At 40.2% G+C, this 21,045-nt stretch overlaps 1 protein-coding gene across 2 annotated transcripts in view; it reads right to left on the minus strand.

Moving 5' to 3' along the window:
* Window positions 1-21,045, minus strand: part of aff2 (AF4/FMR2 family, member 2) — a 237,628-nt gene that overhangs the window by 172,026 nt on the left and 44,557 nt on the right. For both annotated transcript variants that reach the window (XM_036005808.1, XM_031280093.2), the window contains exon 2: window positions 1,985-2,105. In XM_036005808.1, the coding sequence (XP_035861701.1) occupies window positions 1,985-2,105 (121 nt within the window). The remainder of the gene's footprint in view (window positions 1-1,984; window positions 2,106-21,045) is intronic.

The raw sequence follows: 21,045 nt of genomic DNA on the forward strand, positions 1-21,045 counted from the left end.
AGAATGTGCTGCCTGGATCATTAACTGGAACATTTACTTGTAAAAATCTTCTTCCTGCCAACCCTGGCTACCGAAATCTGGTGCCACTGATATGTCTGCTCTTCTCTCTGATGCTCTGAAACAGACGATACAGGCAACACAAACACCGCTGCATGTGACGCTAGTTAACACTATACTCAACAGCAGCTAACGTTAGCCTACCGCTAACTAGTAGCTGGATTAAACACAGTTACAATGCTGACAGCTAACACTGAACGGTGTAAAGTTTGACTGTGTTTTACTGTAGAGGACTGTGACTCAACAGCGGGATGTAACAATCTGCAGCTGCCGTCGGAAAAACAATACAGACGGTGCGTTCAATGAAACTGGTAAACTACAGCTTCGCGGTGCATTTGAAGTTATTGTAAATGTCCTTGGTGGTTGTTTTTGTCGTTCAACAGCAATTTACTAGTGAAATAAGTTATTGTTATACATTATTATTAAATCATTTAATTTTGACCATATGGCCTTAGCAATAAACAAGCCGTTCTTTAAATGTCACCAACTGTTGTTTAGTACCCTTTGTTTTCTTTTCTTTTTTTACTTTCTTAAAAAGTATCAGTTCAGGCACCGTTAATTATGTATGCGATTCATTTCTATTAATTAATCACAGTCTGTAATTAATTAGATTAATTTTTTTAATCGATTGACAACCCTAATAAATATCATTAGCTGCTCTGTTTCAACAATGTTAGACTGAAAAAACGTACATGCAGGCTGATATTCAACTGTAGTGTTCTGTTTAGATTAGGCAGGTAGAAAAGTCTGCTAGCTGCTAGGCTAATTTATGCAATTTAAAGACTAAAACACTGCAGCACTATGCTTCCAATATTCACTGTTAATTTCTACTGAGGCTCTGGAACCCAAAAGATGTTCTTTGGGACCAGGGGCGTAGCACCAAATTCTGGACCCCTGTACTTAGGTATGGGTCCCTAATATTTTTGGGGGGCCCTCCTCACATGAACCCTCCCCCCCCTCCCAGTCCAACGCCCCTGTTCGGGACAGCCCTACATGGCTCGCTCAAAAGTTAAAAAATATGCTCACCATAACACCAATAAAGCTGAATCATCAAGATGTTGTTTTTCATTTATTTACTATGTACACAAACAGAAATGTAAAAATGCCAATTTGTGGATTTAGGTGGAGTTACATGCTGTTTATATTCCTTAAAGGCACACTGTGTAGGAATTTCTCCCATCTAGCCGTGAAATTGTATTTTGCATTCAAACGAATAGTGCTCTCTAGCTCCTCGCTTTTTCAAATGCGTGTTGCAACTACAGTAGCTGTTATGTACCAAGAAGGTATGACAACATGTCTTCCAATTTTCGCTTTTTTGGCGACGAGGATTCCTTCTCCTGTGGCTCGGCATAAGTATGATCCTCCATTATGAATTAAAGTGCAGTGCAGGCTTTCAAATTTGCCGGGGCGGTGACAAGCGCCTCTCACTGATCTCCTTCTCCGTTTTAGCTGGTTTCAGTCACGTGACGCTGGCTCTGAACGAAAACGTGTTGTGGGTTAGCTAGACAGGTAGGCTAGTGCTTTATGTCCCTCTCAGCGATTAGAGTTTTTCAAAATGGCGGAACGACATGGAAGCCTCCTTGGACTTGCCCGTCCAATGTAAATACAGATAAGAAATCCTTCGCTTACGAGGATAAGTCAGATCATTGGCAGAGGTAATTTTACACCAATGAGGACATATTTATGAATGAAGACATTGGTTTTAGCTAATAAAATACTTAAAACACTACACAGTGTACCTTTAACATTCCAGTCTTTATTCGCCACCCAGTTCGCTTTACGCGAGTGGTATCAACCTTTTCATATAACTATCGGAAAAGAAAGCCAATAGGTGCATTTCCCAAAATGTTGAACTATGTATAAATGATTAACTATTGCCATATTAAATGATCTAATTATGAACTATGCATGAATCAATCACTCTTACTTTATAAGGTTCTCCAAACAGGTTGAATCCAGTTGAGAACAGGTCTTCATCCTGTTGGACCTCCTGGTTCCTCCTCTCCCACTCTCTCCTCTTCAGGGCGCTGCGATCCGACTCCAGATGACTGGAAGCACACAAAGAGAAAGGCTTGTTAGCATCCCCCCGCTGAGGCCAACACATTGCCCCGCCACCAATCAGACCCACTGATTGTTGCTAACAAGTCAATTTTGGATCTACAAAGAGCATTGGCTGAAATTCTCCTCCTGCTGTGTGATCGGAGTAGATGGTATAGCTTGTAAAGGGAAATAACAGAATAAATCATGTCAGTCTGAAATTCAAATACGACACATTGATAAACAAGGGAGAAAGAGATAAATACGAAGAAAAACTGAATCTGGTTTAAGATTCAAAGTGACAGCAAGATACTAGGTTTCTGTGAAAACAAGAATCCAACGGAGGATACGTAATGTTGATGATTAATGAAGCTGGATGGTTTGGGGAAGATTACTAATAATATTTAGACATAGGCTACTTATCAAACCTGGCTTTCTGACATGTCTCTGGATATGATACAGTTTCCATTTACCTCACTTCTAGCACATGCTGTCTTCCCCTGAAACTAATATCCTGATAATCTCTCCCCTATTAAAGACATAAACGGTGACCTAAGTGTTTGTGTACTGACAGCTTCAAAGAATATATGGAATGTTTTCTGTCTCTTTGAATCAGCTCAGCACTCAGTTTGAGCAGTTATATTTGCTCTGGACTTTTGAATGAACTCCAGCTGTCTTAAATTTGATTTGTAAAGGCTGCTTGATCTTCAAACTCCCATAAAGTGCTTATCCCATGCTACAGACGCTTATTTTACCCAGAACTTTCTCAAACCTATTGCCCATGGCTTTGCTGCGCGTTGTATCTGTATCTGCAGGAGACTGTTTGATTCAAAACAAGATCAGCCAAGGTCAATAGATTTCAAAATGTATTAGGAATAGTACGACGGTTGTTTCGTTTGAAGTTGGTCTTCGTATTTGCTGCAAAAGGTCTGGTGTGTCTTTAAGATGTGAAGGCGCAGTGGGCAAATAAATAATTGTCCACATACCCGATCAATACCACACTCTCATGTCTGTGGGTTCAGCATGGGGCTGGAGCCAAGAGGCAATTAGCTTAGCTTAGCATAAAGGCTGGAAGGGAGAAACAGCAAGCCTGGCTTTCTCCAAAATTAAAAGTTTGCCTAAATGCAACCTCAAAGTCTGCAACACATTTCATTTTGGTTCACAAACCGAAATTTGAACATGACAATTTGTGGTTTTAAGGGGGAGTTATGGAGCATTAACTATCCTATTTCTTGACAAGCAAGCATGTCACTGTACCCAACTGTTTGTGGCAAAGAAATAGTTAGCGCATGTAACTCATCCTAAAACCACAAATTGTTGTTTTTACAAAGCCAGTCATCTCCTGGCTCCAGATTAGCACAAAGACATGAGAGCAGTATTGATCATGTCATCTAAATCTCATGAATAACTCACTTTTACAGTGCTTGTGCATACATTTTGGGTATCTGAAGTGCCTACCAACCCACAAACCCATTGAGTCTTTTGTGGTCTGATTTGATGAGAAAACATGGGAACAAGCCAACCTGTAGTACCTGAAGTAATGCTGATAGCCAGAGTAAACTCTGGGAATTTAATCTCAGCAGCGCTATGCTGTGCTCCCCTGATAACCACACACACACACACACACACACACACACACACGGCTTGAGAACCATTTTTGCAAAGGTGCACCATATTTTTGCATAAGCCAATCAGAGCAGACTGAGCTCTTAAAGAGACATGCGCTAAAATGGAGAAAAAACTGAGCATTTCAGACAGAGGGTGAATACAGGTATATTATGACAGACAGTATGAGAAACATAATGTGTTTTTTGAACATTAAAGCATGTAAACATCTTCTAATAGAAACCCAAAATACATGTGTGAACATGAAAATGAGCATTATAGGTCTCCTTTAACTTAATTCTTTTGTACAGCCTGTTACATTTGTGAAAGGCATTACGAACTACACAGGCTAAACCCAGTCCACCAGTAAATAATGACATTATATGAACTAAATGAATTAGCATCTTTATATACAGTCTGGGGCAACCAAAACACACTTTATTGTCCGTGCTGTTTAACACAGCAATAAATTGTCTGTTCCTACAATATTAGCCAGAGCTCAAACAGGCAACCCTTTTACAGTTTTTCTATTTATAATAAGGTCAAAATGATGTAACATATGCCATTAGCTGGGTACTTTTATTCATGAGTGCATTCATTTTTAACGTAGGTGGGCCCAGTGGGAATTGAAGTCCTAATCCAGGCAGCGTTTATGACGTGCTGTACCCAGTGAACCACACCGCACCGCAAAGGGCAGATTCATTTATGTCCTGTCACGCCGTCATTGGATGGATCCCAATAAAATTTGCTTTTAATCTTTCAGCATTCCTACAGTCCTGTTATGAACTATGGGTTTCTGTCTTGAAAGCCAGACATATTGCTTATGATTATGATTATGATTCAAGATTGTTTCTTGTGGCATTTAAAATATGAGACAGCTGAGGGTAAACAATGATAAGAATGACTGGAGAGTGGTCTGCGGGGAATAGTAAGGGGGAGGGAGGGAACCCCAGATTTTTGGAACATTTTCCCTACGTAAGCTAGGGCAGCTCGATTGTGTAAAAATCATAATCACAATTATTTTGGTCAATACTGATATCAATTTTAACACGATTACTCGTTGACTTTTGAAAAGATGTTGCATTTATTGAACTTAAAAAACAGTGGCACAGTTAAACATAACAGTGAAAACAACTTGAACTGTGAAACTGACCTTAATACTTTTCCGGTTGTACTTTCTGATTTACTTAACCTTAAAATAAATAATATTAAAATGTTGGCTGAGTGGGTTTAGCCATCGGAAGGGGCGAAAGTGTGCGTGTCATTCAGAACACAAGACAAAATAAGAGTTCACTTGCAAAACGTAATGTGCAAAATAATAGTTTTTCTCGATTAAATTGTAGGCATGCACTGAATCCAGGATTCGGATTCGGCAGAATATTGGGCGTTGATTAGTGGAAGGTGTTTACGTAGGTGGAGCGTTCAATGCAGTAGGCTGTGAGAAAGTGAAAATGGAACTCGTGAGCAGAAAAAGTGTAGTTTGGCAGTACTTTCAGTCAAAAGAAGGCCATTCAAGTCCAGCTACATGTTCAATTTGCAATGCCAATTTGTCTCGTGGTGCCAAGGACCCTAAACAATACACAACATCACCGCTGTTACAACATTTGCGTATGAAATATCCGAAAGAATACAAGTTGTGCACGAAGGAATCTACAGACAGCAGCCAATATGCAGCAACTTCAGGTACGGCAAAGGAAGGACAGTCACAGCTAAAAACTTGTTTTAACCTGACGACAACGATTAATTTAATTAATTTACTGTGTTAATGGACTGAGGATGGGAGGAGGATTCGGTATTCGGCTTCGGATTCAGCAGAATCTTAACCAGTGGATTCGGTATTCGGCCGAACCCCAAAAATCTGGATTCGGTGCATTCCTATTAAATTGTTTATGTGATCGTTAGAAGACAAAAATCAGAATTTGATTCATTGCACAGCCTTAACGCAACTACGTATTTTTTAGCGATTCACCCTGGCTTCCTAGACCAGCCTCCACTGAGAAATCTACAAGCTGGCAGCCAAACTCCAATCTCCCAAGTACAAAGTAACGTGTGTGCGTACTGTATGTGTGAGTGAGAGTACTATGCATGAGGCTGTTATGCATGAGGCTGTGGCATGCTGACCCCGAAAAAGGGCATCCTGTTTTACCACAGCCACTGCCGAGAGATGAGACAGGCCGGCTAATTAGCGATCAGCACAATTAAAAGAGACTTTCCTCTTTTTCTCTACCAGACCTTGCCTTCAACACTTAATCTGTCAGCAAGATGCGAGTGGGTGGGAGAAGGAGCGCAGAGGCTATGAGAGGAAAGGGAGAGGGGGGGGGAATCCACAGAGACCCATGGGAGGGAAAAAAAAATAAGACCCAGTTTCAGGGCAACAGACAGTTTCTTAAAAAGGAAAGAATAATAACAGAATGATGAAAGACAGAATGGTGAGATGGGAAGAGGGAGGTAGAATATGAAGAAAAGCTTAAAAAAGCAAAAGAGAGAGCAGTGGGAATAGCAGACAAAATGATTGACAGGTTAGGTGTTTGCGCGTGTGTATACGTAGATGTGATCACTGTGTGTGCTGGGACTGTTGGTTGACATGTGCATTGTCTGTCAGTGCAGAAAGATAACTGACGGAGCTGTCACTACGGCAAACACACACACACACATGTATACAGTATACACACACACACACACACGCACACACACACACACACACACATACAATCAGGGCTGCAGTCCCATGACACAGATCACTGTCTCTGTCTCTGTCTGACACACACTAGACGTTCACGCGGAGGGAACCAGGTCAGACGAGGTAATTAACGCATCCGGGAATTATTTCCAAGCGTGCGACAGGAACAGAGGTACGACACTACCTGTCACACACAGGTTAAACTGCCGTTCGGTCTTCTAACACATCGGTGAATTACTTTCTTTTCTTCTTTTTTTCCTCTCCTTTACAGGTTTTTGAACCATGGCACTGTGGTCGGCCAATTTCAGTAAGAATCTGTACTGCGATGGATGCAGTTATTCACTTAAAGTTGAACTGTGTATGGCTACCAGATAGATAGATAGATAGATAGATAGACAGATAGATAGATATATACGTAGGTAGATAGATAGATAGATAGATAGATAGATAGATAGATAGACAGACAGATAGATAGATATATACGTAGGTAGATAGATAGAGAGATAGATAGATAGATACGTAGGTAGAGAGGTAGGGGGGTGGTGATGGCGCAGTGGATATGACACATGCCTTTAGTGTGGGAGACCTGGGTTCGATTCCCACTACGATACATCAACCAATGTGTCCCTGAACAAGACACTTAACCCCTAGTTGCTCCAGAGGCGTGTTACCTCTGACATATATAGCAATTGTAAGTCGCTTTGGATAAAAGCGTCAGCTAAATGGCATGTAATGTAGATAGGTAGATATGTAGCTAGATAGGTAGGTAGGTAGGTAGACTTGACCATGTCTACAGGCCTAGATGCACTGAGTTGCTACCACGTAATTGGCTGATTACATATTTGCATCACAAGCAGTTGAACAGGTGTACCTAATAAAGTGGCTGGTGAGTGTATTTCTATCTAACGTGACCTACTCACCAATTTAGGGAGTTTCACCCTTTTACACACAAACACTTAAATAGATACAATACAAACTTAAATAGCTTGAAACGGTACTTAACAAACACTATGTGCAGTAGACAATATTTTTTGTTTTTTTTTAACAGGGGGGACTCAAGACGCAATTACAAATCCGTCTGCTACTTGCGCACCACGGACAGCGCCATGGATTTCAATACACAGCACTGTAAGGCTACTGGTGTTTCAGAGTCATGGTCGGTGCCATAGATTCTTACTCGTACAAAGCTCAGTCAGATAAAGGACCAATGAACCAGGCAGACTAGACTAACATATTCAACGAAAAAAGCCCTCTGTCCCTGCACTCTCTCTGCTACAAGGGGATGGAGGGGGGTGGGGGGTGGTTAGGTTAACAAGGGGCATGCATTTTGGTCATTTTGCTCACAAGGGGCATGGCATCTAGCCTGGTCCTACCAGACTCTCATACATTTTATTTGTACAGAGAGTCTGGCCACTCTCCACTGACAAGTGTTAACTTCCTTGAAGGCGGGAACTCTGTTGAAGTTTAAAACTATTGGATCTGCCCAGAGCCACTCTGGATCTGCCATAACCAATCGCTGATGTTTGGTCAACAAGAGGGGAGAACGACAACTAATATTGCTTCGCTCGCATCTAGCGCACGACCTCAACGTCATCGTTCTCAGCCACTCCCTCTGTTCACTGATTGGACCGCCAAATATTTGGCTGGAGAAAACCCAAGAATATACCACGAACCCACACGGAGTACTGAAGGGAAATGAAGTACGTAGGAGGGCGGAGCCAGGCTACATGGCATCCCCTTTATCCCCCCCTCAAATCACCTACTTACTGTGCTTGTTGAAAAAGGGGGAAAAAAATGTCTTGTATCAACATTCATAGGCTATGCTGAGTAGAGCTGCAAAGATTAATCAATTCATCGATTAGTCAGCATCTTAAATGTGACTATTTTCTGGTTTCTTTACTCCTCTGTGATAGTACACTAAATATATTTGAGTTGTGTACAAAACAAGACATTTGAGGACGTCATCTTAGGGCTCCTGCATACTGCCTGCATAGCGTGAGCGTGTCAGTTGCGTGGCGTGTCCGTTTATATTTCTATGTTAACAGGTTAGAGCCTGCGTGACACGCCCGTCTTTCATCGAAAACACATGCATGCTAGAAATATGACCGACGCCTATTTTTCACGCAACACGCAAGCGTGTTGGAAGCATTTCCAGGCAAAATAGAATACGAAAATATGTTTGTCATTTTAACATACATTTTAACATGTAAATGTTACATTTAATAAATAACATTTTGATGTTTGAAAGTCTCTAGGTTTTGACATAAATGCACATATAATGTAATATAATAAATAATTATCGATTTTCAAATATTGCACCTGTCAGTACAGAAAGAAATATTCTGTAGCCTATTTTGCCGTCAATACTGTCAACGTTGTCTTTGCCGTAATCAAATCAGTATGTATTAATGTTTAACATGAAGTATACTACTGCTTGAGTGCAGGGGAAAATACATGTGTACAGACAAGGCTAGCAGCAGTAGCGCCGCGTCAGACACGTTTCTGGTGTGTAAAGACATAGAAAACGCCACGCAGCCGCCACGCAACTGACACGCAACAGAAACGCCACGCTCACGCCACGCAGGCAGTGTATAGGAGGCCTTAGACTTTGGGAAACACTTATGGACATTGTTCATCATTTTCTGACATTTTATAGACCAAACAACTAAATCAAGAAAATAATCAACAGATTAATCAATTAAATTAATCGTTTGTTGCAGCCCTAATGCAGAGCTATACGTGCTACAGTCGGTAGCGCACCACAAAGGTCTCAAATGTCAGTCAACTGTTGTGATGGGAAACGTCACCGAGCAACGCTGTTTCCACAAATATTGTGCGTAATTGTCATTGTGTAACTACTTGTGTGTTGAGCTCTCAGGGCAAACGTAGCCACCACTTTAGAAAAACTGAAAAATGTGCACAATAGGCAATATCAGCATAGCTTATATTTCCTTAAACAAAACTGAGAACCATTCAAATTGCACTTCAACTTTGAACTCTAAATATTCAAATGTTACCTGTATATTAATCTCCATCTTCAAATTCAAATTTTGATGATATTACATTGATAGATCAGAGATGGCAGCTAGATCTGTTAGTCCGCACTGCTAAGTGATAATAATAATAAAAAAAACATGAAGTTTCGAAAGACAAAAGGTAGAAAGAAAGAATGAAAAAAGAAAGAAAAGAAAATAGAGGGATAGATAAAGGACAGATGGATAGTTTGGTGGGGAATTAGAGCAGTGGTGATATCAGCAGTGGGCATACTGTCGATGTTGATATTTTCTCTGAATGAAAATGTAGCGGTGGCAGCTTTCTTTCCTACCACTCGGCTTTCCTCCTGTGTGTGTTAATGTGAGCGTGTTTGTCCTGAAGTAATGCTGATAGCCAGAGTAAGCTCTGGGAATTTAATCTCAGCAGAGCTATGCTGTGCTCCCCTGATAACTAAACACACACACACACACACACATACACACACACACACACACACATTCGCTTTCACTGCACAGAACTTCAGTAACACACTCTCCCTTCCTCAGCAACTGCCACGCAGGTGCCCATTAGCAAGGCACTGAACCTGCAACTCAGCAGGCTGTGGTAGCAGGCACACTGCTAGAAAAGTCCATAGAAATATGGGCTAATATACTCTGTTAATATGAAGGAATTTTTCGTAATTATTTTTTACAGGTGTTTTTCTGTATTTTCGAATTTTTTGATTAACAGAAATGTCCGTTAAAGGTACAGAGGATACATACATGAGGGCACTCATAAGTTTATGAACCCATGCTAAAGTTGACTAAAAAGTGGAATAAAAAAAGATAATTTTTTGGAAATTGATCTTAATGCCTTAATTAAATAAATGAGGAAAAATCCAACCTTTAATGACACCAATTTTCTTTGTGAATGAATAATGTATCGTAAATAAATAAATGTTCTTCCTTAAAATACAGGGGGCATAAGTAAGTACACCCCTATGTTAAATTTCCATAGAGGCAGGGAGATTTTTAGTTTTAAAGGCCAGTTATTTCATGGATCCAGGATACTATGCATCCTGATAAAGTTCCCTTGGTCTTTGGAATTAAAATAGCCCATCATGACATAGCCTTCACCATACCTAGAGATTGGCATGGTTTTATTTCAGTTAGCCTAATAGCTGGTTTGATTTGCATTGAGAGATGATTTTATGGAAAGTACCCCATGCCAATGCAGCTGTAAGAACTACCGGGAAGCATTAAAAAAAATGCAACGGACAGGTTTGCCATTAAGCCCAGTTCAGACCGATGATTCGCAACGAGACGAGTGTAAACTTGCAGCTACTTGCGCCGGTCTGCAGCGTTCTGAAACCTGCTAGTTTACACCAACGCGACGATACGAGACGCTGTATCATCTCCATAGAAACGACTCTTTGTACTTCCGTTCTAGCTTCCGGCTATTTAGGCTTTTTTGTAGCTGGATATCATTTGTAGCATCTAAAATATGAATAGGGATAGAGATGGTGAGATACTTGCTAGAGCTGCAGTTTTAGTAGTGATGAAAAGGCGAAAATGTTTTAGTTCTCTGATTCACAGCTTTGTTCCAACGCCGCTCCCTCTCTTCAGTTACTCTCTAGCTCACTTGACCACATACCGCACCCCCGCGGGCGCTCGTTGGGCCTACGTCCAAAACGCTGCCATTTCGACCAGTTGACAGTTAGTGTTTTGACCTCGTTTTTTGAGTAGCGGATTGTTGACATATCAGTTATTGTCTTTTGAGTAGCAAGCATATATGACATGTGACATGAGGGTGTGATAAGTCTAATGCGCATGTGTCAGAGAGATTCTTGGCGAGATGATGAGGGAGATCTTTTGAGAAGTTGGAGCAAACAGCGGCGGAGGTAGTCTGGTTATCACCAGACCAAGCTCAATCTTTTAAAGGTCCCATGGCATGAAAATTTCACTTCATGAGGCTTTTTAACATTAATATGCGTTCCCCCAGCAGAAATGGCAGAAAGGTGTAAACCGAGCCCTGGTATCCTGCTCTACCTTTGAGAAAATGAAAGCTGAGATGGGCCAATCTGGAATCTCCTCCTTATGAGCTCATAAGGAGCAAGGTTACCTCCCCTTTCTCTGCTTTGCCCGCCCAGAGAATTTGGCCCCCCTATGAGAGAAAGACATCAGCTGGCGTGATTGGAGCTGAGAAGAGCCAGTTCCGTCCCCCAATGTTCTAAAACAGTTTCGTCACACTGCAAATCTTTGGTCTGAACTGGTCTTCAATCAATCAAATAATCAATCAAATTTATTTAAAGTGTAAAATTGCCATTAGACATGGTCTTAGTGCACTTACTTACCAAAATAACAGACAGCAACAAAACACTTGAACAGCATTAAAGCAGTAATAATAAACAATACAAAACCAGCAACATAATAATTAGAATTGAAAAGGTTTGTGAAGGACGCAGAAATGATGGTGTGTTACGGTTGGCTATAGTATAATGAGTAGAGGTGGGTTTTTAATCTAAATTTAAAAATGTCAACTGAGTAAGCTGTTGTCTTCGGGTCAAATTTGACCCATTTTCAAAAAATGTCATCAGAAATCAATCAGAAATTTGGGTTTCTTTCAACCAAATTGCCAAAAATGAACATGGATGGTTCCATTTAACACTCTTCTCAAGTAAAATGAAGGATCAGTACACTACTTTCATTGAATTTTGGGTGTTTAATTCATATTATTTTATTGTCCATGAATTCCAAGAATAAGTGTAAAACTCGTATGAGTTGGTAGTAATGGAAGAAAGCATCAAACGTAAAAGTGACAACATTTTTTGAAAAAAGGGTCAAAAACTTAGAAACAAAGGTTGAAAAAAGCAACACAATGTCAAAAAAGCAACAAAAACATTGAAAAAACAACTTTTAGCCGGGAGGACAACACAAGGGTTAACATGTAGTGGGAGGCCATTCCAAAGATGAGGGGTCCGGTAGGAGAACGCTTTATAACCAACAGATTTTTTGTCAACTAGGGGAATGACCATCAAGGGAGCGGAAAGTGCGTGCCGGTGTATATGCTGTAATAAGCTCAGATAAATAAGGTGGTGCGAGTCCATGCAGGGTATTATATGTTAAAAGAAGAACCTTAAAATCAGCTCTAGCTTGCACCGGGAGCCAGTGAAGAGAGGCCAGAACGAGTGTTATGTTATCATATTTTCTAGTTTTTGTCAGGATTCTAGCTGCAGTGTTCTGAGCAAGTTGAAGGCCTCTAGTGGCACAATTTGGAAAACCAGAAAAAAAAGGACATTGCAGTAATGAAGATGGGAAGACACAAATGCATGGATTACAGTTTCAGCATCACAAAATGATAAAATGGGTCACATTTTTTGCAATGTTACCGAGATGGAAAAAATGCTGTCTTGGTAATAGCCTTGATGTGAGACTCGAATGTCAGGCGAGGATCAAAAATCACACCAAGGTTTTTGACGTTCGAGCGTTCTACAGTTCTGGTCTACAGTTCATATGTTCGAATAGTAAAATGTGTATTGACCTGTGCACAAATGGTGCTGTTTGGTTTAATTTCTTATACTTACTTATATAACAGAGAACCTTTACATTTAATGGCAATGAAAACTGAAAAGCTGTTTCCAACACAGCAGCCAGATGTTAAAGCTGCTCAGCGGATTGAGTTGAACATGTTGGAGTTTCTGTGTTCTGTCATCAGTAGGAAGAAAGGCTCCAGTCTGCGTATGTCATCATGAGTTTTTTTGGAGCTGCTTCATTGAAAATCAACTGGAGCCTGACTTTGTGGACTCACGCTGCATTTGTGTCTTATGGGAATAACTGTCAGAACGGTTCAAGGCAGACGCCTGGAAATACATTTTAAATTATTTGAAGCCATGAAGACATTTTGTCGGTGAGCCAATACCAGAACCCCCCAAAAACCAAAGAAGCTAAATGGAATTCATTTGTCGTCATGTGTTGTCGAGAGTTGCGGTTTTCACACCAAATACAAAATTGTCACTTGAAACGAGTCAGGTACAGTAGTTAACTATTGTTCTACTGCTTCTTACACATCAGAGATGGGATTTTAGAGTAAAGTATATATTGCAATATCTATTACAGTAAATCAAAAAACTGAATAAAAACCAATCTGTTTTGTATTTTCCAGCGAATGCCACATATTTTGAAACGGCCGCCGTTTTAAAAGTGGTTAACGTTATAAGTAATAAGTACGTTTGTTACGTAATTTGAGTTAAGTATGGTACATATGGGCAGAGGTTAAGTACAATACGTAAACAAGCAAAGAGCAGCCTCCCGGGTGAAAATCCTGTGTTTGAACCATTCATCCCCATCCTCCTTATGCAGACTTACACAGACTTACGCAGACTTTGATTAGAAACGATACGTCAAAGACAAACGTAATCCGGGACAAAATACGTTGCCTCAAAACTTAATTGAGAATACAGTTTTGTTGCATGGGAACATCATTTTTAGGAGAATTCTTTTTTTAGTATTGTTAATTTAGGATTAAAGTTATTGTATGGGTTTATTATATTTATTAAAGTGCTCATATTATGCTTTTTGGCTTTTTCCCCTTTCCTTTATTGTGTTATCTATCTTTTTTGTGCACGTTATAGCTTTACAAAGTGAAAAAGCCCAAAGTCCACCCCAAAGGGACTTACCATCTCCAACAGAAAACACTGTTCACAAACTGCTCCAAACAGTTCTATTGTAGTCCAGCCTTTACTTCCGTGACGAACACACGTCATTTTGTAACACACGTTATAATGCTCGCCTAGCTGCTAGCTACTAGCTGCTAGCTGCTAGCGTGGCATGCCCTCATACTCTGCTTCTGACTGGTTAGTAGTCCTTACCTAGCTACTGCGCATGTGCGACTCCCAACAAAGATGGAACAGAAGTGAGATGTCTCACTCTGTAGCTAAAACAGAGCTCAATACACAGGGTGAAAAGAGGAGCTGCAGCAATGTGCAGTACAACAAAAAATATAGTGTTTTTTGAAAATTAAACCATGTAAACCTATTCTGATATAACCCTAAATACAATTATGAACCTGAAAAATAAGCATAATATGAGCACTTTAAGGGGGATTAGTTCTTCAGCAAAATCCTTATTGCCACTTGGATTGTTTGAGAGCTTTTCCCACCAAATGAACCATGAAGCCATTAGCAATAAATTGTGTCAAACTGAACTGACCCAATCTCAAACACACTGCCAGTCAATTAAACTCTGCATACTCTCTTTACCCTGCCAAGAACCGACTGTTCTCATGAACCCTTCTTACAAAAAACGACGTAAAGTAATGCATTGTTATTCGTCAGCATTCTACGTATTATTTTCTGTATGCACCACGGTGACTGCTGCTGTATAAGAACGCTGTGGACCGCATAGGGAGGTGGACAGGGTGGGTGGGTCATAAAACATTGTGTTTTCAAGCCGCGGACCAGAGTCACGTAACTAGCTGGGGGTCGCCTATTTTTGTATGATATCATACGTATCGGTGTGGATAAATGTAGGTACAATATCGTACAAACCTGTTTATGAGAATGCTTTACCAAGAATTGACCTAATATTTCAGTGAACTAGCCTGGATGCCAGCCAAACTTAGCCCCGCCCACAACATTTGAGGTTGGTAAGTTCGGTCTGGACTTGATCCGCTGTGGAGCAACTATGCTCGAACCAGAGCTGTTCAGACCGATCAAATTGTCAGGGCGGGCTTTATACGATGATGGACAGATGATCAACAGTAACGTAATCAACCGTGTCACCAAAGAGCGCTTGGGTTGAATTTGTTTACAACAAAGATGGCTGTCGCTGGAGAATTCAGATGTGTAGGTTCCGCCATCGCGTCTAATATAGAAGATATCGACAGCGCATTCATTTTAAAAGAGGAACAGAGAACCGTGTTCAAGGCATTTGTCGATCAGAAAGATGTTTTTGCCGTCCTTCCAGAGATGGTAAAAGTACTCACTTCCCGTATTCAAGTAGAAGTACAGATACTTGTGTTAAAAAATACTCTGGTAAAAGTACTGATTTAACTTATTTACTCAAGTAAAAGTAACAAAGTACAGGCTTGGAAATGTACTTACAGTATAAAAGTAAAAGTAGCTTTGCGAATGACAACCATTTTTTATGCAAAGCTACCTGGACCACACAAATGTTACTAGAGTGCAAGCTGAGAAACTTCAGTGGACATGGAAAAAAGACTCTTTATATGCCATTGCCTACAGTTTAAATGGATGTTTACCAATATGCCTAAAACATCACATATATGATTATTGTGACAGAGACTGGGACTCCAGGTTAATAAGATTCTGACTGAGTAGCTATTTATGAATTCAGTTGTGATTCTGTGAGAATTCACAAATCCAGTTTCTCTTTTTTTATTCTTCCCCTTAACATTTAAAGGAATCTACATGTATGTGTGTGTGCTCAAATATGGCTTCTGGAAAGAAAATAAAGGATAAAATATGAATTACTAAACAGACATTAATTAAGAAGTTCCCCATACTTTAAGAGTTGCACAGCACATTGGCCAGGAGTCATTCTTGATGTCTACTATCTCAAACATCTCTCTCAGATAAGGCCAAGGATGTCTTGCTGCTTGTCTGCCGATTTCTTCATTTTCAATCATGTCGGCATCCATACTACTATGTGCTAACGTTACCACCATCAAGCCGCAATGATTTGCCGCGAATGAATGCAGAATGCCGCCGAATCTGTCGAGTCGTCTTGTAGTGGTGTGTCAAGTGCAACGTACAGTATATTCCCCTCCAATTAGATTGAATGTGGTATTGATGACGCGAAAATGGTAAAACGGTAACTCCAGTGAAATTATTTGAAACTTGTTAGTGAGGACTAAATTTGGACTGTATTTAAAGCTGATTCTGGTTTCCAACTTCGCCCCAGGTGTGTCTGTTAAAACACGGATGGGGACAACTTCTCTTTTTTGATGCTTTATTAAGATCAAGCAACGTGCAACCTAGGTAACAGGTGAAGAACACAAACCACAAAATCACTAGCTAACTTACTTTAAATTTGCAAGAACTATAGACCAATACAACAATAGGCTTAAATGAACTGACAACATAAGTTATACGACTTACAGTTCTTAAGGACGCACACACACAATCTCAACTGATTATCCTCCGGACAGCTAGTCTCTTTTTCTTTTTGCTCCGTGTGTCGCGTGCCCGCTCGCAGTGAGGCGTGTGTCTGTGCTATTCTCCGACATGACGACCTCTTGTACAAAACTAAAGTAACGAGCCAATTTTGTAAAATGTAAGGAGTAGAAAGTACCGATATTCATGTTAAAATGTAAGGAGTAAAAGTAAAAAGTCGCCACAAAAAAATATAGTAAAGTAAAGTAAAAATATCTGAAAAATCTACTTGAGTACAGTATTTGTACTTCGTTACTTCCCATCTCTGCGTCCTTCCTATGGGATTCGGCAAAAGGTCAACATGCGTCACATACTCCGTTGCTCTGATTGGTTGTAGGTCTATCCAATTGAGTGCAGAGGCATTTTCTTTCCTGGTTTGGTTGAAACACACCCCATAATCACAGCCCAATGGAGCAGGATCAGACTCATATTCTGACTAGAATCTGAGTATGATGACGTCAGGCTATCAGTGAACACTACGGACTACGCACGACAGTAAGCGTGATCAGTCCGCGTACAATAAAGGGTCAAGAGTCTGTTTTACCTTATTTGACAGAAATCTATGCATTTTCCTGTTATTTCTGACAATTTCATGAACAAATTTATATATGTAATGTATATTATGTTTGAGTAAATAAATCCCCAATTAACAAAACTGGTTACAAAAAAATAATATTCATATTTAAATAAATCTGCAGGAGAGTCTGGACGGTAAAACTGAGATTAGCGCTCCTATTCAAGTTTAGGTTTAGCTTGTTTAACTGTTGTTTGGTAAATTGCTCTTAAACACATTAAGTGAGGATTTGAATTGTTATTTTTATTATCAATTCGTATCATTTTGGTGCTAGTGATTTTCCTTTGGGGCTGGCTAAAACCTCTTTGGGGGCCACCAAAAAAGTCCTCTATGCAGAAGGGGAGGGGGTGGGTGGGGGGTTGGGGATGTGTTCATGTTGTAAGCTGTAGGTTTTGTTTTAAAACAAAATAAAAAATTGTTAATCATAAAAAAAAAACATAAAACACTGCTGAATATTATAGCTTTAGCTCAAGTGGTGTTATAAAAAGCCCTTCATGTTTTTAATCTTTGTATTTTATTTAACCTGCATTTAACCAGTCAGCTCAATTAGGAATAAACCCTTGAATGCTTTTTGCAATGTATGTGTGTGTGTGTGTGTGTGTGTGTGTGTGTGTGTGTGTGGCACAGAGAGCGAGGGAACGAGGGGGTAGAACGAGTGTTTTGGAATGACGGGGAGAGGTGAGGGGGATAATGAGAGGAGGAGGAAGAGGAGGAGAGGGGGGGGGGGGGAGAGAGGAATTGCTGTCAGGCAGCAGACAAAAGCTTTGTTTGAAGTGTCAGTTCAACGACGCATTCCGTGCGTGTTTGTGTGTTTTCTGGTCCGTGTGTTTGCTCAGACGGCATTAGACATCAGAGGAATATCAGCAGGCATTCCTGGATAGACGGAGGAAAAGAAGAAGATCCAGAATGCCATCAATATCAGAATACACATCCCTTTAGGTTTCTGTATGGTGAGACGGGAGGAGATCAGAAATCACTGCTTTGTGTCTCTGTGTGTGTGTTTGACATGAAAGCCAGGTATTATAATGAGACACAGCCTTCAAACACATTGTTACCTTCCGGCTTTGTTTTAATGCACATCACACAGACCCGCGTGTTTGACACTGATGGATAGATAAATAGACGGGGAGCGAGGACGGAGCAGGGACATGAGAGGACTCTGCAGCTTTGTGTCACACCATAGTGTAGGAGAGATAACAATGGCACACAGACATAAATAAATCAAACAATATGTTCTCTCATTTATATATGTACACATTGTTCTTAGTGTTTATTTCTTGTCTTTTGTCAGAACCTAGAAAACAATTATATCAAATCCGCTCAATATGTAAAAAATGTCTTCTAATGTTCAAAATGTCAGAGGTTATAAGAAAGTACCACTACTGTAGACATGAAGCTGTATAAAGGCCTTATAGAAGGATCACACAAGTGTTTTGAAAGTTATGGCCAAAGTCACAGTGAACTAGCCTGGCTCTGCCCTCCTACATACTTACGCTCAATTTTCATTTTCCTTCAGTACTACGTCTGGGTTTGCGGTATATTCTTGGGTTTTCTCCAGCCAATCTGTCCCAGTCCAATCAGTGAACAGAGGGAGTGGCTGAGAACGATGACATTGAGGCCGTGCGCTAGAGTTGTAGTTCCGTAATGGCGGCAGAGAAAGATGCGAGCGAAGCCATTCGGTCCGTTGTGGCAACGCTGCCGAATATCCAGAAGTTAAAGCTCGAGCAAGAACAATCTTTGCTGAGTTTTGTTGGTGGCCATGATGTCGTGGCCCTCCTCCCCACAGGGTTCGGGAAAAGTTAGATTTTCCAGCTTGCTCCGTTAACGGTGAAAGAGTTGGCTAAGGAAAACGCTAGCGATGCTAAGCTGACGTCATGACCAAACGTTAGCGATTGGTTATGGCAGATCCAGAGTGGCTCTGGGCAGATCCAATAGTTTTAAACTTCAACAGAGTACCAGCCTTCAAGGAAGTTAACACTTGTCAATGGAGAGTGGCCAGACTCTCTGTACAAATGAAATGTACCAGAGTCTGGTAGGACCAGGCTAACAATGAACATCAAGTCCGCTCAAAAACACAGTTAAACAAGAGCGTAGGTTACAAAAAAAATCATCTAAATCAATCGAGCAAATAAGTCATGCTAACATTCATTATTTTTATTTTCCATATTCATGGCACTATAACAAAAAATAAAAAATCAACGGATACCTCTGTATTATTGTATTATAACCCTATTTAAAATATACAGTTTATTTTCTTTCTTAATAGATACCTGATTCTTTCTGGTAGATAATGCTGTATTTACATCGTAGCTGTGTTCGAAAATGTTCCCTATCACGGAAATAGTGCACTAGTGTGTTCGCCATTTTGTAGTGGTGTTCCAACTTTCTGCGGTTAATTTCATTCACTATAAAATACCCACAATGCACAGCTAATTTGAGTGTACACTGTATCCTACATTTAAATCCCGTATAACCACAATGCAACGCGGTCGTGTTTTCCCAGAGGAGAAGAAGCAGAAATCACAGTGAAAATTGAAAAGGAAAAATGGAGAGAGCTTTCATTTCTAAATAGTGGAAATGTAACATGCAACATATACTGTATAATATACAACCTTTTATTATTCTCTTGAGTGCTCGCTTTGTTTCAGGGATGTATTAGAAGTATTTTTGTTTCGGTTTATTTACATGATGCTGGCCGTGCCCGCTTTCGTCACAACAGGCGCATCTACTGATGCAAGTCACGCAACAATGTGTTGACCAAATCTTGTTTGGTCGTTCCCTATATACAGTGGCACTCATAAGTTTATGAACCCATGCTAAAGTTGACTAAAAAGAGGAATAAAAAAAACATTATTAATGATTTAATTAATGCCTTAATTAAAAACATGAGGAAAAATCCAACCTTTAAGGACACCAATTTTCTTTGTGAATGAATAATGTATCGTCAATAAATAAATGTTCTTCCTTAAAATACAGGGGGCATAAGTAAGTATACCCCTATGTTAAATTCCCATAGAGGCAGGCAGATTTTTATTTTTAAAGGCCAGTTATTTCATGGATCCAGGATACTATGCGTCCTGATAAAGTTCCCTTGGCCTTTGGAATTAAAATAGCCCCACATCATCACATAGCCTTCACCATACCTAGAGACGTACTTATGCCCCCTGTATTTTAAGAAGAGTTTAAGAATTTATTTATTGACAATACATAATTCATTCACAAAGAAAATTGGTGTCCTTAAAGGTTGGATTTTTCCTCATTTTTTTAATTTAGGCATTAAGATCAATTTAAAAAAAAGACGTTTTTTTTTATTACTCTTTTAAGTTTACTTTAGCATGGGTTCATAAACTTAAGAGTGCCACTGTAGTTCACTATTTAACAAACACTATATAGGGAATAGTGAGTTAGTGAATGAGGGAATGGTTTTGAACACAGCTCTTCACTACAAAGAGAGCTGTGCCTTAGGTGTAGTTATAGCCTTTTTTTAAGGACAATATTAACTGTAAATTTAATTGTATACTTTTTATTAATCCCCATTGGAGAAATAACAATTTACACTCTAGAAATCACTACACAGAGGCCTGAAATACACACACACACACACACACACACACACACACACACACACACTCACACATGCTCAGGACCTATTCATGCACAAATTGAGAGATGTCAGAGTGAGGGGGCTGCCAGTGCCGGTCGTGCGTCCTGAGCGTTTGGGGGGGGGTTGTACGGTGCCTTGCTCAAGAGCACCTTGGCAGTGCCCAGGTGATGAACTGGCATCTCTCCAGCTACCAATCCACTCTCAGTACCCAACCCACTACAGGCTGAGCTACTGCCACTCCATTTTTATAAATATGAATGTGGATTAAATTACTTTTAAGCCTAAACAACTTTGGAGACCTTTATCCTGAGTAGTGTCTTCAAGTATACCTTTCTTTCTGCACA

This window comes from Sander lucioperca, chromosome 1, assembly GCF_008315115.2.
Source record: "Sander lucioperca isolate FBNREF2018 chromosome 1, SLUC_FBN_1.2, whole genome shotgun sequence".
Lineage (NCBI taxonomy): Eukaryota > Metazoa > Chordata > Actinopteri > Perciformes > Percidae > Sander > Sander lucioperca.